This window comes from Papilio machaon, chromosome 17 (assembly GCF_912999745.1).
Source record: "Papilio machaon chromosome 17, ilPapMach1.1, whole genome shotgun sequence".
Taxonomy (NCBI): Eukaryota; Metazoa; Arthropoda; class Insecta; order Lepidoptera; family Papilionidae; genus Papilio; species Papilio machaon.
Genome location: NC_060002.1, coordinates 4,596,097 through 4,612,923, shown reverse-complemented (window position 1 = coordinate 4,612,923; position 16,827 = coordinate 4,596,097). Strand labels below are relative to the sequence as shown.

Genomic DNA, 16,827 nt, shown 5'->3' with positions numbered 1-16,827 from the left:
TAAAAAAAGCACGATACACCTCACAAGAATAGGTTGTTGAAAAATATGTTTATTGCACAAAATTAAACTATAATATTGCAAAAAATAATAAAGAAATAAAGACAGTGATCCTATTTATTTGTACCCTTATCCCCATCCTGGATCTGTAAGTCGTTGTATAAATAATCGCCAGCATTAAACATAAATGCAGAGTTGAATTTCCTGAAGGTATTGTAATACCTTTAATTTAAATACCAAATTAAGAAACTTTAACTTTGAACAATGGTCTTTAAATAATACCAACCTTTAAACTTAATTTAAACAATAAAATCAAATATATCCGTTACGTAAACATTATTGCAAGATACGCATCATAATTATCGTTGTCTTGGTTTGAAAAGTTATCAAATTTAAAAAAAAAAACGACAAACCTTAACACCTCTGAAAAGCATACAAAATCGATTTTGACTAGTAAAGTTTTTAAGCGTAAAGGTAAAAAAAGGTTAAAAAGTGTAAAATACATAAAAACAAATTGAAATGAACATACATACATAGGCACAAGGTAATTGACCTATTGCCATTTAAGGAAACAATATCACAGATAATAAATACAATATTTCATCCACTTGACCTTCACACTTATTACAATAAGTCGATTTGAAAGAATAATTTTATAAACCCATTGTCATGTTAAATAATTCATTTAATTCTGTTACGTTAATTATATAGGGAATACGATTTACCTTATTGTTTAGTTCTTCCAAGACTTTCTACAGAAATGGATGTCTTTCGCCGATAACATATTAATAAATAGTGTACGTATAAATTAATTATGGCGTTAATTTTAAAAGGAGCCTTTAATTTGTATTATTACCTCAACTATGATATTGCGGGTAAGTGTAAAGATGAGTTCTTTTTATTATAAATATTATATTTTAAAAAACCTTAATGCTAGAAACACAATACAACTATTCCTATAACTCGTAGAACGGTCAAATAACTTTAGGCACCATGCTTTTTTTTACTTCGCTTCTACAAAAAAAAATATATAAAAAAAAAAAAGTATAACACTCGGGATTTGCCTTGCCATGTCGGAAACCAGACCATTCTTCTAGGAAACAGGGGTGAAAATTCTGAGAAATGTGAATTTTTATTGCATTTAGTATTTCTTCTTCTCTTTGCAAGATAATTGTCATTATTTTTAACTTTTAGAACATACGACACAAGACTGGCCACTTATGAAGACGCCATGGCCAGGTTTACTTATCATTGCAATCTATCTAATGACCGTGTGCCGTTGGCTACCAGAATATATGAAGGATCGTCCCGCATATGACCTAAGAAAAACTATAGTCTTGTACAATATCTCTCAAATTATATGCTGTGTTTATGTGCTTTATCAGGTGATTATATTAACCTTTGTTTTTAGAGCTTTTATGGCTTATATATTTCGGTATTGTGTGCTAGCTTGACATTAATAAAATTTGTTAAAGTTCACAAAAGCTATATCAACAAAATCTACTAGTCTTCTAGTTATTTAAAAAAAAAAAACAAAAAAATGGGACCCATCTGCAAGCACTTCCTTTTTGATAAAATATTTTTTATCAAAAACACATAGAAAAAAAACAGTCGAATTGATAACCTCCTTCTTTTTGAAGTCGGCTAAAAAGTAACTTCAGTAAAGATTCTTGATTCTTGTATAGTCATAATGAAAGTCGTCTTTTGTTTATTTACTAATATTTTTAATTTCAGAGTCTAAAATTGGGATGGTTGAGTCGTTACCGTATGGTTTGTGAACCCATAGGTGATGGACTTGAGAGCCTTGATTACGCCTGGAAAGTTTGCTACGCGTATTTTGTTATAAAACTAATCGATCTTCTGGATACGGTGTGTTTTTATGAACCACATTTCAAAATAGATAAATTCGCTATACGTAGGGTTGCCAGGTCGCCAAACCTACTAGCCGGACAAAACAGCCAGTTTGTCCGGACATTTGGGTAGAAAGGTCGGACAACCTGTATTATTTAGGATTTTGTCTCAGTATTAATAGGTACACTCTCGTTTGGGAAATGTAAAAAGCCTAACAAAAGCCGGAAAACCGTTTATTTTGGCCGGACACGCAATCAAAAAGCCTACCTATGTCCGTCCGGACACCTGGCAACGCTAGTTATACGTCACTTAAATGTTATGAACTGTGTTAAAAATTATTCATTTGCAGGTATTTTTCGTTTTAAGAAAAAAACAAAATCAAGTTTCCTTTTTACATGTTTATCACCATTTCGGAATGGTCGCAGTCGCTTGGGGAATGGTTAAATGGGTGCCAGGTAAATAAAAATTAAATACAAAAACATTAAAAAAAATAGTAAACAAGTTTTGTTTCCACTACACATACTTATTTTAAAAATATATTAATGCTGGCCAAATATAGAAATATTTTTTAACAGGCGGGCACATGACGCTGTTGGTTCCTATCAATTCATTCGTCCATATAATTATGTACACATATTACTTGCTGACCGTTTGGGACGAGTCGTACAAGAAGTCCATCTGGTGGAAAAAGCATGTAACGCAGATACAAATCGTAAGTATATCCCTAAATATCCACAGCCAAAAACCTGTGGTACAGAAACATAGTTATCGAAACCCATTACCATTACTTATCATACGGTTAAAATGGTCACTTATTTCGGTAAAATATATTGAAATTAGACCTGACCTGACTTCCTGTTCATTGATCTGAAATTTGGTATAGTCTTTTTCAAATATCTTCACGGCTCGGAACGTCGTACGAGTCGTTGCGCGGAACACAATATTAGTGTAGCAGGGAAATGGCAATGTACAGCACACAGCTCAAGGTCAACAGCAAAGATATTTGAAAAATATATAACATGTCTTTAGTTCTGACGCCAATCTTACTAATATTATAAATGCGAAAGTTTAGATGGATGGATGGATTGTTGTTTGAAGGTATCTACGGTACGGCTGAATGGCATAGATGTAGAACATAGTTTACCTATGAAGTTTTTTTTTAGTATGACAGCTAGTATTAAATATTAAAATACGAAATAAACCCTTTAACTTTAGTTTGATGTTTAAAACTTTTTGAACGATATTTTATATTTTTATTTATTTTAGACAGAGGTATGTATATTGTTTATCTTATGGCAACATCGTCGTATGGTATTGTTACATTTTATCTTCGTTTCAGGTACAATTCACTATACTTCTGGTACATTTTACCGCGCTAGTACTAGCCAAGGATTGTTCTATACCGCGACAACCTGCGTACATTCTTATACCTCAAAACCTCTTTATGTTTCTCTTATTTAGTGAATTCTATTATAAAACATATGTAAAGGGTAAGAAGGATAACTGATAGAGTATAATTATACAAGGATAAAATTGTAAAGGAAAGAAAGATATTTTTAGATAAATTGTATTTTATTTGCTCCCATCATATCAATTTTACTTAAAGTAATTAAGTACGTTTTTTAATGTTGTCACATCACATATGCTAATTATAAGCATAAATAAACAATATTATGTCTAAAAATCACATGTGCCTATTGCCAATTTTTTTTATGTCAGATTTTCCTTGAATATATAATGATTATTAATGGATGGATGTATTTTGTTATCCATCCATTAAGAATCACCTGTATATTAATTTAACTGAGACGCGCAAACAAATTCTGCTTCACAAGATCTATCACATTACTTTGACAGAATGCGTCAATGACAGCTTTTGTCAAATTAAGTTTGTCAGTGGCGCCCTCTAGTTCGTCATCCTGTGCGGTGCGGAAAGCCTGTCATTGCAAAGAGTTCCGACAAATGTCTACCCGAGCCGAGGAGCAGTCGAAGGTGAGTGTTGACAGTTGGAATAAGTTACAATGAAGGTTCCGCACTTCTACTGAACAACTATTTTTGATACAGTTGCGAAAAAGTGAAGCAATTTAATAGAATAATAAAAACAATAAACTCGACTAACTAAAATGTTTGGAAAATGGCGCCAACCGTAAAAGAAAACAGAGATTTTTTTGTTTTCTTCACCCATTCTGGGTAGGCAAAGGGAACTATGCCCAAACAGCCAAGTCTTCAGTAGATTATTTTTAATGATATGAAATGAAAATTAAATTTAACGAGATGAAATAAAATGAAACCTAACCTAATTCATTGAATCGAATCATTAAATCTGATGTTGTAAGAAATTAGGAGCTTCTTTTTAGAAATATTTGCATGAATCATAAAAACTTCAATGATATTTTTTTTGTAAAAACTTCGTGGTTGGTTTTTCTTTTTAACAGACATTATTTTGACAGTTGGGAAAGAGAACGCACGAGTTTGGAAAAGCTAAAGAAAAAGCACGAGCAAAAAAGTGTTTTAATACAGTTGCTCAAAAAGTGGCGTATTGCAGGGACGAAGAGCGTTCGGAATGTGGGATTACTCGATATACTCGTGCTTTTATATACTCGTAATGAAATATACTATTTCGAACTTTCCTTACTTCTTTAATTCTAACCTTCTTTAATTTTGTCCTGTTGGTCACGTCTTTCCCGGACGCTCTGATGCATCACACTTGCACGCAAACTTCACATATATCAATTATCAACTCGTTCGTTCACCATTCGAGTCGCCGACAGGCGCCCAACATAGTTGAATTTACGAGCGTGGTAAGGCTCGTAATTTAAACAAATTGACAGTACGTCTATAAGTTTCTAATTTAACGATTAACGGACTTTTATTAACGGAAGTTGAGTTTAACGGAAGTTAACGAAAGCGTTAACACTTTTTGAAGTTAACTTAAAAGTTAATCCGTAAAACAAAATGTTAACTTCGTTAATTAACGATAAACGGATTAACGAGTTAATGCCCAGCTCTGGAGATTAGTATAAAGGATGTTGTCTCAATTCTTGAAACTAATATTCCTTTAGAACAGTTTATATATTTCTGCAGTAATTAATGAATGAAAAAATAAAACAATAAAATTAATATATAAACGCATACCTCATTTGGATTTACTAGAAGCTTGGCAGTTTCTTGAGGCAAATCTTTACATAGTTGAGCTACTAAAATTTTTATCAAAGCTTCAGAAACCTGATTTGAGGTATCCTTCTCCTGAAAAAAAAAAATTAATTTAATAATAGTAATAATGTTTATTTAATTCAGACTACAAAGATCCATATTATTATACTAGGGTTAGTAGTAAAGGCTTAATAAGTAATGTTAATGAAAATGTAAAATTCAAATGATGTTTGACTGTAATTGAAAGCAATACATACATGAGGTAACCATATGTTAAGAGCAATGTTCACGTCGTCAATATTTTGCACATAATGCCACCACCCACTCGGGACTATTAAAGCATCCCCTGCTGAAAGTTCTACCAACCGAGCTCCAGTCAAACCTGTAAATACAACAGTCATATGGTAATTCACGTAATTGTAAATCTCTAATTTTGTCCTCAATTGCCAGTGTTGAAAAAATATTGTGTTGCTATTACAATTAAGAATATAATTTTTGTTAATTTTTGCCGTCACTATCCTCAATTTATTGTTCAAACAAATTCAATTCAATTAGAGTAGAAATTAATAAAAGTCAATGAAGTATATAAAAGTAATTACCATTAAAACTATCTAAATTACTGGGGCAATAGAAATTCAGCTCACTATATACACTTGACTCTTCATAAGGCACTCTGGTTGGCTTCAGGTTGCCAGTCTCAGGAGGAAACAATATCCAACGCTTTCTGTAAACATTATAAAAATTAAAAAGTATTTAATACATGAATGATGTAACTTAACTTCCTTATCGTTAGCACACTTCCGCCACATAATACAAGTAGCGGTACCGCTGGATAAATTCCAGTGCAATCAAGTGTAAATTGACTAGCGGAATTCGAACAGAGGAACTGGACATCAGAGGAATTTCTCTAACATCGATGTCCAATATGTATGGAAGAAATTTAGTTCTGCTTTTGTCATCTGCCACAAACATATGTGGAAATAATGCGGTTCCCAAGCGGAGGTGCCATCATCTGGTTCCATCCTAGATTCAGCAAATGTTTTTGGGGTAAATACATGAAAACTATTTTGATTAATGTATTTATACAAAAAATACTGACCTTCCATACAACTGTGTTATAATATTATATCCATAAGTATCCTGATGTGCTGGTGTATGTGACCCTTTACTCCCAACCCACAGAGTACTATGCGAGGCATTTTTATCAGGATGCCCAAACTTTTTCCATGACACTTCCTGAAGGAACAAAATATTCTAGCTTACAAATCTGCACCAGATTAGGCAATGCATATGTTAAGTTTTTGGGCAAATAAATTAAGTAGTGAATAACTCAACTAATATTGACCTGACTCAAATAATATGACCTGCAGATCAGCTCTCAGTTCACATGTGTGAAGCAGATCAGGGAATAGGCACACAGTTCAGTTCCATTTGTGCCAGCATAGGGTCATGATATATGTTCTGAGCTGTGAACTCAACTTGTTCAGAGCTTTAGACACATTTACCCTTTTTAATGAAACAAGTAAAATGCTTGCACAATTCTTCAATTCAAAGAAAAAGAATGTGATATAATGATGACACTAGGTCAGTAGTTATTTTACCTTAATTAATTCATTGTCTGCATTGAACCATTGCTGTAAATATTTATAATCAAAATACATCCACTCTTCACTGGCCTCTGCTTTTCCAATAAACTCTTTAAATGTCAATAATTTTTCACTACACATCCTTTCCCAGCAAGGACTCGTGGAAACGATATTTCTCTTCATACATCGGAAAGGAACCGGTTTGTCACCGAAAACCGAAGACCATTTTCCCAAATTCCACCGGCATAAGGGCCAGTCGTCAACAAATTTTCGCAAAATAAGCGGTACAGTAGTCTTTTTTATTAAATTTTTAATTAAATCTTCGTTATGAATAGAAGTCATATTGTTCAAACTGCAGTAAGAATATAATGCTATTAATATTACCGGTAATTAGTCACCATTTCATGAGATCATTTTTCCTATGTTCCTAAGAAGTTTGAAATAATAAATATTATGACATAAGGACTGACAGAACTTGTCCTTGACATAAGCATTTTTTAATATTTACGGCCTAGTTACGAGGCCCTTAGCCATAGACAGAAATATAAAAATAGGCATCGGGTATTTTTTGTATCCCGATACACCTTTTGGGGGCACATGGGGGTCTCCAGCCGATGATCTTGGCTAGGTCTAGAGCCGCACTACGACCATTAATTTGGTCTTATACGAAGTAGTTTTTATATGTAAGTATTTATACATTTCGTTTTCACCACCTGGCGAAGCCAATGGGAACGGGGTATGTGGGATTCGACTAGTAGTCCAGTCATTTAAGCTTAAATTAGGTAAGAATCTCGGAATTCGAGATACCCAGCTGTAAGTCTGTAAATACTTGTATATTGACACCCTAAATGTTGTCTCAAAACCTACATATAGTAGGGTGTAAGCAACCATTAAATTTCAAGGTCAAAGGTCACAAAAATCGGGTTTTCGCGCTTTTTTTGGAAATATCTCATTTCCTATGGGTTTTTTGCTATTTGTATTTCTTATCAATATTGTAGAATACAAAATTCTCTACAAATTTTGTTTAAGAATTTTTTTATACGGTGAACCGTTTGCGAGATAGAGGGCGGAGAGCGCGCGGTCATAGCATCACTTCAGCCTCTGGTCGAAAACGCGCCATATAGTTGATGAACTATCAATAAATCAATTATTATAAATATTTGTCAAATTAATTAATTACTGACAAATTTGTATGAACTAGCTGCAGCATTTGAGGAAGAAAATTGTTCGGCCCAGAAATTATTAGAGAGTGGAACTCAAACCTTATTAGCAATCTATAATGCTCCGAAATCTGTAAAAAGTCTCGATCATCTTCGTTACATGCATTACGTCAAGTCTACAAAACTTAATAAACCTGTGCAGCTTTCAAATATTCCACCAACAAGTGCAGCTACTCATCAACATTTCAACCGTGTATATTATCAAGTTCAAACTTGGTTAGGACATGATTTGGAACCCCAGATATGGGGTTGGGCAATGCGAAACGATTTTCTGGAGCCTATCATGACAATTTTACCACCTGCTCCAGAAGATTTGCTAAATACAATTTTCTGCAACTGCAAGAGTGGCTGTGGTTCGCGATGCGGATGCAGGAAAGCGGGCTTGCAATGCTCTTTAACTTGTGGCCAATGTAATGGGCAAGCTTGTCTCAATGCTCTACCATATCAGAGCGACATATAATTCCTATATTTTCATTAACAATTCTGCAATTACAAGGGCAGGTAAGTGTTGTTAAATAAATTAATACTGAATAAAAAGTGGATAAGTTAGGAAAAAATGATAAAGTAGAATATAATAGTTAATAAAAAATTTACAAATATTTATAATAATTGATTTATTGATAGTTCATCAACTATATGGCGCGTTTTCGACTGGAGGCTGAAGTGATGCTATGACCGCGCGCTCTCCGCCCTCTATCTCGAAAACGGTACACCGTATAAAAAAAAAAATTAACCAAAATTTGTAGAGAATTTTGTATTCTACAATATTGATAAGAAATACAATTAGCAAAAAACTCATAGGAAATGAGATATTTCCAAAAAAAGCGCAAAAAGCCGATTTTTGTGACCTTTGACCTTGAAATTTAATAGTTGCTCACACCCTATCATATGTAGGTTTTGAGACAACATTTAGGGTGTCAATATACAAGTATTTACAGACTTACAGCTGGGTATCTCGAATTCCGAGGTGAACTTACTAAAATGACTGGACTATAGGTGGCCTGTGCCTGTAGTGATTTCCAAGAATGGTAACGGATAGCCACCGAGTATGTTTATATAATTTTTTAGCCAGTGACATGGGAACGAAATTTTTATAATGAAGTTGTTGGCATTATAACAAATTAATTCCACAGGTTTTCCGTTAAACGGCAGGAGTAGCCTTTTCTGGGCAGCCTATACTTTGTTTATTTATGATACTTAAATTTTATAGATTCTCATCATCAGCCCACTATATGTCCCCACAAAGAGACTCGGAGCCTACCCCAAACAATATAAAAAGTATAGTCTAATAATAGTAGCCTACCCAAGTCAAGGGTGACTAGGCCATAGTTGGTTGGTTGTTCATAAATTATACAAAAATATTCGGCCAAGAGCTCCTGTCAAGGAAAAGTTCGAATTTTCAAGTATCACAATCTATGGTCTTTCGAATTTAAAAAAAAAAAGTTAACGAGCGTCGAGCGAGTAACGGAACTGTCAAGTGTCAACGGTAACGACGTCTGTCATCTGCTGTTTCTTGTCCTTGTCTTGCTTATTTTTATTTTTACATTTAAAACAACGGCATGTTTATCACCATTGTAAGTTAAAAATACGTAATTATAGAATTTGTAGTATTAGAGACTTTGTATTTAGAGATGCATTTTAAATTTTAATACATTTGCATAAAATAATAATCCTTGTTATTGCACAGCTGACCTTAAAGTTACACTTTTGGGTATAACTTTAAAACAGCAAATCATGAGGAATTTTCATAAAAATAATTTCAAACGATAGGATCTCTACTTTATTTTGAAGTTTTTTGAGGGGTCGTAATTTTTTCTCAGAAAAACAAATTTTTTATACTTTTTTTCTAAGTAACAGGCACGTTCACCTTCACCATTTTAATAATAAGAAGCCGTCCAACTTACATTATAGACAACACCAGAACACACATTTTCGCTTTTTAGACGTTTTTTTAGGTTTTATTAAAAATGTACCAAACCTAACCTATGTTTTTAGATTTCGCTTTAATATTAATTTAATACTAATTTGTGTTGTATGTGATTTCAGCTATAAAAAACTGGAAAATCAAGCTATGATTCCATTATCTTTGTGGCTGAAAGGTAAAAAAATAATTAATAATCATGGTTGACTTTATGAAAAGAGCTCTTGAATTAGCATCAGAAGCATTAGATGCACAAGAGGTGCCAGTGGGCTGTGTCTTCACCATTGGAAATACAATTGTTGCTGAATCAAGAAATTGTGTTAATGTTACTCGGAATCCAACAAGACATGCTGAAATAAATTGTATTGACTTTATCTTAGAACATTGCAAAGCAAACAATATAGACTACAATACCTATTTTACAAATATAAGTGTTTATGTGACTGTGGAACCTTGTATTATGTGTGCTGCAGCCTTGCAGAATTTAAAAGTAAAAGAAGTTGTTTATGGTTGTGCAAATGACAGATTTGGCGGGAAAACTGTACTTGATGTAAGTGAATTCTATGTTCAATATTATGAACTACGTGGGAACTTATTAGCAACAGAGGCAATGGCGCTTTTAAAACAATTTTATAAAGGGACAAATCCAAATGCACCAGAATCAAAAGTGAGGAAGAAAAAGGATAATTAATTTTTTTTTTAAAGTGAAATGGACAACAACTTAGTTGTAAAAATATAAACATGTACTGTTTTCTTATTAGAAATTCAGTGAATTTTCGAAGTAATTGACCTTATGTAAAATAATTTACTTTTTATTTAATCAAAATTATTGATTAGAAAATATTGCTAAATAGTATAATAACCACAATTTATACAAAATACATTATTTATAAATTATGTTAATAGTATTTCTTGTTATGAAAAGTCTGACCTGTGTCCTGAACGGATTCAAAGTTAACATATTGCAAATTATCATTGCTTGTCAATTATAGCTTAATAAATATGAAATATGTATCCACTTCTGAAAAATAAATTATGCATTTATGGAGTTGCTTGTACTCAAAATTTTGCGTTTCACCTGGGATGCTGTCTGTGGATAATTCACAACTTATTTAGTAGACCATATTATGTTCTTACAATGTTCTACATCTATACCAAATTTCAAAATCCACGAAGCATTTTAGGAGATACCTTGTAATTAATATACATCCATCTACCCAAAACATTCTCACTAAAGATACATTATAAAAAAATAAAGAGTAATGTTTTAAAATTAAAGGCCCAATGACAAAATTACTTCAAAACAACAAATTTACCCATTGAATTGACATCATTTGGTATTTTGATTGGGTAATAACTATCACTTTAAGTCCATTTATTTGATATAAAAGAAAGTACATGTATGGAGTGTTTTTTTTAAGATTATCGTGGCATTACCAGTTTTACATATTGATAAACTTTATAAAAAATAAAAAGGCAACAAATTATTAAGTGTTATATTTCTTAAATCTTACAGAGAGACAAAATTTAAACTTAACTAAGAATCCAACACTTATGTACATTAAACCATATGCAAGACAAAACTTTATCTTAGATGATTTCAACATCTAATATAGGTACACAAAAGCATCCAGAAAGGTATTAGGTCTATTAATTGAAATGTTTTAGATATTGCATGCTCATCACTGGAATGTCCTGTAACAAGTTATATTAAATAATAATTAAGTTTACATATTCTCGGCCATACCTTTACTATATTTGTACGGTTGGTTATTGATTACATGCTTCAAATCAGATCTGTTTATATTCTAAAAACTATTCAAACTACATTATTTTCTAATGTGCTGCATATTTTATTACTTATATTTCTACAATACACTTACATTTATCATAAATCCATTTTCATTATGACCTTGTGATGTGAAATTCACATAATGTTCTACTAATGCTTACAATTTATAACATATATTGCTTATAATAGATTTTAATGCAATTTTTATCTAATTATGAATAGTATTATGCATATAGGTGTAATTGCATAAATGTTCATGGAATTTTTAAAGTTTTAAATGCACTAATCATGTTTCTAAAATTTATAACTAGCTTTTGCCTGCAACTCAATCCGCACGGAATTAATAAAATGGAAATGGGATAAAAAAAAAAAGTATCCTTTGTTTGCCTCCTGGTTCTAAGCTACCTTGTTACTAATTTTCAGCCAAATTGGTACAGCTGTTCTTGAATTATAAATAGTGTAACTAACACAACTTTCTTTTATATATATAGATTTAGATTTCAAATTTACCATGACATGCATAGGTACATGAACTATTTTTTTTTTAAGTATCAGAGTAATTGTACTCTGATACTTTAAAAAATGTATTTCAGTATAGTTCCTGCTTAATTTTCATGTCAATCTTGTAAACTATGTTAATTACATATAAAAGTTGTAGTTGATATCAATACATATTTAAACCTAAACATTAAAAATAAAGTTTTAAAATTATTTGTCACATCCAATTTGGTTTTACAATAAGAATTTAAATATTTCAACAACAAACAATAACCACATCATTTAATGACTTAACAAACTAAAATATATTAACTTAATGGTTATTATTAATACATACAACTGTACAAATATAAAAGTGAGATCTATCCTCGGAATATATATACAATTTTTGAATAATTTAATATTACTACTGACAAAATATCCAGGGACATCACAGAAAAACTAATCCTAATAAATGAGATCTCACAATTACATTATTACAGTAAAAAAAACTATCCAAAATTTGTACAATAACAAGTCACTAAATATTTCAGGCAAGCAACTAAACACATATTATATTATCCTCCATGTTGTCCCAAGATAGATTTACATCTCCGTGTTTTTATAGTAAATATACCCCTTCCTAATCACTGGGGTTGTGGTAACCATTAAGAAGAGGAGAGCTTGATTGAAAGTCTTCAGTATTCTCATGTACACCGTTTGTCTCAAGTTGATTTCCATTAGTAAGAACTTCACTTGTGGATGGTGAATCAGTGCCTGGAGTGTCACATCGGCTGGAATTGCTTGCACCGTCAGAACTGGAGGAACTGTCACTTTCCGAATCTTCACTACTACCTTGTGTCTGATGACGCAAATGATCATTTTCCGCCTTCAACTTATCATTCACAACTTGGAGATCGCGAATTTGTTCATCTTGCTCCTTAAGGCGTTGCATCAGTTCCGCCATTGAAGGCTCATCGGTAGAACAAGACGCAGAAGTCTCCGAGGTATCTGGATCAGTCAGCATGCTTTCTCTATCTGTGTTAGAAGAGTCTTTGTCCATTATCGTAGCATTGTCCGATTCCGGCTCTTTAATTTTATAACGCTCGGTTCTTTTCACAAGATTATCATACTTAGATTGTAAAACAAGGAATTCTTCGATCAGCTCAGTTTTGGACATATTATTTAGACGTTCACTTTGTGCGTCTTCGTAAACACTGGAAAATTCTTTTGTCAAATATTCCTCTTCATCTTCAGGCAGTGAAAAGAAATAATTATCTTCGGAATCAACGCTAAAGCTCGAATCTCGGGTACGCGCGGAGGGTGTTCTTAAATTATGAAAATTATTTTCGGGCTCAGGTTTATGAATCTCCATCAGAAACTGATTGTTGTTAAACGGTGCTTGAGTTTTGGCCAAAACGATTTTACGAAATCTATTGATTCTTTTAGATTGATCGTTCTTCCTACGTTCTTGCCAAGGAACTTTTGAAAATGGTTTCATAATTTTGCGTTTAGTTTTCCCGCGCCTTCTCTTCTTTTTGAAATTCGTTTCATGCTTTGGTTTTGATGCCTCAACTATAGGTGGCGCTTCAACCACTAAAAGTGGTCGGGCAGGATCGCCATCTTTTATTTCTGCGATGTTATTTACATCCATAGTATGTCCCGAAAAATTTCAGATTCCAACTTTTATTTCAAGTAAATCGCACTTTCTCACTAAAATTACCACTTAATAAAACCACAATAGTCAATATAAATTTTAACCAGTACCAATTAAGGACAAGAGACACAAACCCGACAACAGCGAAATCGCCATCTTCCTTTTAAATTTTATCCATTCCATAGGTATACAAAGCTGTTTATATAGCAAACATGTTATAACAAGTGTTGCCTTAAAATGACATTAGTTGTGCCTACAATGTTTCATCATTAGTTCAACATGATATTATGTAATTAGTTAATTCTTTAAAACGATTCTAAGAAAATTATCCACTATTTTCTAAATTATTACGAGATCGAATGTAGAAAAATGATGGCAGTGCTAATCATATAAATTGCTTGTGTACTAGGTACTAAGTGTGTAAATCAACTATGAACCGGTATAAAGTTCAGGTCACATAGACATGAACCATTGATCTGCGGCTGAACAATTAAATACGCAGCTCACGGTTCTTCGCGATGCTATCTGGTGACTTGTAAGTCGCAGTTCGGAACACAAATCATCACTATGCAGGCACAAATCGATCTAAACTGCAAACTGGTTCAATGATCTCCTTTAACATGTAAACCCAGAGCTGATCTGCAGGTCATCAATTTTGCTTGAAATACCCATGACAATAGTTGTACAATTCGGATGATATTTTATTAAAATTGTCCAAATTAGACATTCAGAAACACTTTTTAGAAAGGAATTAGGATTTATCCTATAAAAATGAATTTTGTAAAATTCTTTCTTAGCTTTCGCCTATGTAGTAAAAGAAACAACTCGCAGTTTTCTCACCCCAAAAAATCAAAATAAATAGTAGAAAATCATTTATGAGGAAATACGGCGCAATCGTGCGATAGCAGAATTATCAGGAAAAAAATCCACTAGTGCCGCACGCATCAATATTCAATAAATTTTAGGTTATAACACATTAAAGCAAAAAGGAAATATTCGAAAAATCAGCTGAAAATAAAAAGAAAGCTCAAATATCACCTATTGTGCGGCGCAAGTTAGTGTTCGACCACATAAGCTGGCAATTTTAAAATTGTCTATTTTCTATTTGACTACAGATGATACTTGACAGTTGTAATATTATTAAACGTCATTGTCATGAAAAATGTAAGGATGTCAATCTATTGATTTTGTACATCTAATCATATTTATTGTAGGTCCAGTTCATTAAAAAAATATGAGATTAATTGCTTAGTTATTTTATGAATTTGCACACATAATATAAAGACACAATTACGGCACTCATCTTAGTATATAAGCCGTATTAAATAATGGCTGATGACATTGTGTTTGAATTGTTACATTCAGAAATTATTAACTACGTTCTTGAAGATTCAAAAACTACAAATGGAAGTAAAGTAAGTACTTAAACTTTCTATCTGTCAAGATTATTTTTGTTTTTTCTTTTCAAATAATAAGGCCTATAATATGTTTTTTTGTACAGGAAGTGGACTTGTCTCTTGTTGAGTATATAGGTTTTGCTGCTGGTTATAAAATAATGGAGAGGCTGACTAGAGAATGGCCGAGATTCAAAGACGAATTAGACACAATGAAGTTCATTTGCACAGATTTCTGGACTTGTATATATAAAAAGCAGATTGATAATCTACGCACTAACCATCAAGGGGTTTATGTACTGCAGGACAATGCTTTTCGTTTTCTTACAAACTTATCAAACAGTCAACAGTACTTAGAATTTGCACCAAGGGTAAGATATAAGCTATATATTTATATTAACACATTCAGTGCCACAGATTAACCTTAAAAGTTTACTTTAATAAATGAAAATTGTGGTGGTATGTAAAACTTTATAGATTTTCACCATAATTAGTTGTTAAATCTTTGGTTTTTCTTTGGAGCCTAAATGGCTTTTATATGCTTTACTCATAGAAAATATTCCAATGTCAATAATATCAATACTTTTCTTTTTTTCTAGTATGTGGCCTATACATGTGGACTAATAAGAGGAGGTCTGGCCAACTTATGTATAAACAGTGTGGTAACTGCAGAGGTACAGTCAATGCCATCATGTAAATTTCATATACATGTTCAAAGAACTTAGATATTGTAAAATATAATAAAATATTTGTCTTTAACCACTTCTTTAAAGATTTTTTTTATATTCTTCTAAATTGTGTCTTGCTTTAGAGAATTACATAGAGCATCCTGTATAAAAATTATATAGAAGTTAAATAAAAATTGTTTAAATTGTGCATTTATTAACAAAGTACAATGGTGAACATAATGCATTATTTATTTGTTTTAAAGACCTAAAGTGACAATAGATGGAAAAAATTAACATGAAATAAAAAAAATATAGTTATATTCAACAAACAGGATTTTTCCATGAAGATGGTTTAGCTTGATTGAAGAAAAATATAAAATTCATAAGAAGCCCAATACAGCATAAGGTGACAGTAGTGGTATACAGAAATCTATCGTATAAGCCACCTTTAAGCCAAACTGGTTTCCCATCATCTACCTGAAACGTCACAATTTATAAGAAGTTTAGTTAGAAGAACAGTAGTTGCATTCAAAATAAAATTTGCAGAGTAATGTATTGGAACTGAAATGTGTCAAGCATATGTTTAATATCATCTAGAGGTTTAATAGATCAAGAAAAATACGGTTGATATTTCGATTTTCTATTGTAGTACTAACGTCTTTCATATATAAGTAAATATAAAATAATTCTGTGATAAAAAGAAAATTTCTTCTTTCATGCTAGCAACCCTGTTTTATTTTTATTTTACATTACACGATGGCAACATTACTTAACCATAGACAGTCACCTACTTGGGTTGTAATTAGGTTCAAAAAAAGCGGGCCTACCTACCACCAATATTTGTTACAATCGCCTTCAAATCGTCATCGTCATTTATGTTAAAATTAGAATGAGATTGTTGGTGTATTTTACGCCCGATAAAATTCAATATAAATTCAATCGATGGCGATTGTCACAAATATTCGTGCTAGACCCACCTGTCATTAAGAAACATGCAAAAATAAATATTGTTGCTTTGATTTCTTAATGATTTCTTTGTTAACATACCAACCCATCTTATGTTCCAAAATGCAAAAAAAATTACCTGAAACTTAGCCTGCAAGGTTTTCTT

General features: G+C 32.2%; 5 protein-coding genes across 5 annotated transcripts; 3 read left to right on the top strand and 2 right to left on the bottom strand.

Moving 5' to 3' along the window:
- The first annotated feature begins 719 nt into the window (after positions 1-719).
- On the top strand, positions 720-3,430 carry LOC106721572 (elongation of very long chain fatty acids protein 4). Its single transcript, XM_014516534.2, has 6 exons — positions 720-872; positions 1,192-1,382; positions 1,732-1,866; positions 2,198-2,303; positions 2,424-2,560; positions 3,188-3,430. The coding sequence occupies exons 1-6, from the start codon at positions 812-814 to the stop codon at positions 3,353-3,355; spliced, it is 798 nt and encodes a 265-aa protein (XP_014372020.2). The 5' UTR covers positions 720-811; the 3' UTR covers positions 3,356-3,430.
- A 2-nt stretch (positions 3,431-3,432) lies between these two features.
- LOC106721528 (HSPB1-associated protein 1) lies at positions 3,433-7,003 on the bottom strand. The gene is made up of 6 exons (XM_045682004.1): positions 6,603-7,003; positions 6,101-6,237; positions 5,601-5,725; positions 5,259-5,383; positions 4,984-5,094; positions 3,433-3,785 (listed from the first exon to the last, which is right to left on the bottom strand). Exons 1-6 carry the CDS (start codon positions 6,927-6,929, stop codon positions 3,648-3,650), a joined length of 963 nt encoding a protein of 320 aa, XP_045537960.1. The 5' UTR covers positions 6,930-7,003; the 3' UTR covers positions 3,433-3,647.
- Positions 7,004-9,367: 2,364 nt separating this feature from the next.
- On the top strand, positions 9,368-10,463 carry LOC106721587 (tRNA-specific adenosine deaminase 2). The gene is made up of 2 exons (XM_014516551.2): positions 9,368-9,381; positions 9,854-10,463. The coding sequence occupies exon 2, from the start codon at positions 9,928-9,930 to the stop codon at positions 10,417-10,419; it is 492 nt and encodes a 163-aa protein (XP_014372037.2). The 5' UTR covers positions 9,368-9,381; positions 9,854-9,927; the 3' UTR covers positions 10,420-10,463.
- Positions 10,464-12,450: 1,987 nt separating this feature from the next.
- Positions 12,451-13,841, bottom strand: LOC106721536 (protein HEXIM1). Its single transcript, XM_014516495.2, has one exon. It carries the CDS (start codon positions 13,649-13,651, stop codon positions 12,641-12,643), a length of 1,011 nt encoding a protein of 336 aa, XP_014371981.2. The 5' UTR covers positions 13,652-13,841; the 3' UTR covers positions 12,451-12,640.
- Positions 13,842-14,839: 998 nt separating this feature from the next.
- Positions 14,840-15,872, top strand: LOC106721583 (trafficking protein particle complex subunit 6b). The gene is made up of 3 exons (XM_014516546.2): positions 14,840-15,069; positions 15,156-15,419; positions 15,648-15,872. Exons 1-3 carry the CDS (start codon positions 14,983-14,985, stop codon positions 15,771-15,773), a joined length of 477 nt encoding a protein of 158 aa, XP_014372032.2. The 5' UTR covers positions 14,840-14,982; the 3' UTR covers positions 15,774-15,872.
- The last annotated feature ends 955 nt before the right edge of the window (positions 15,873-16,827 follow it).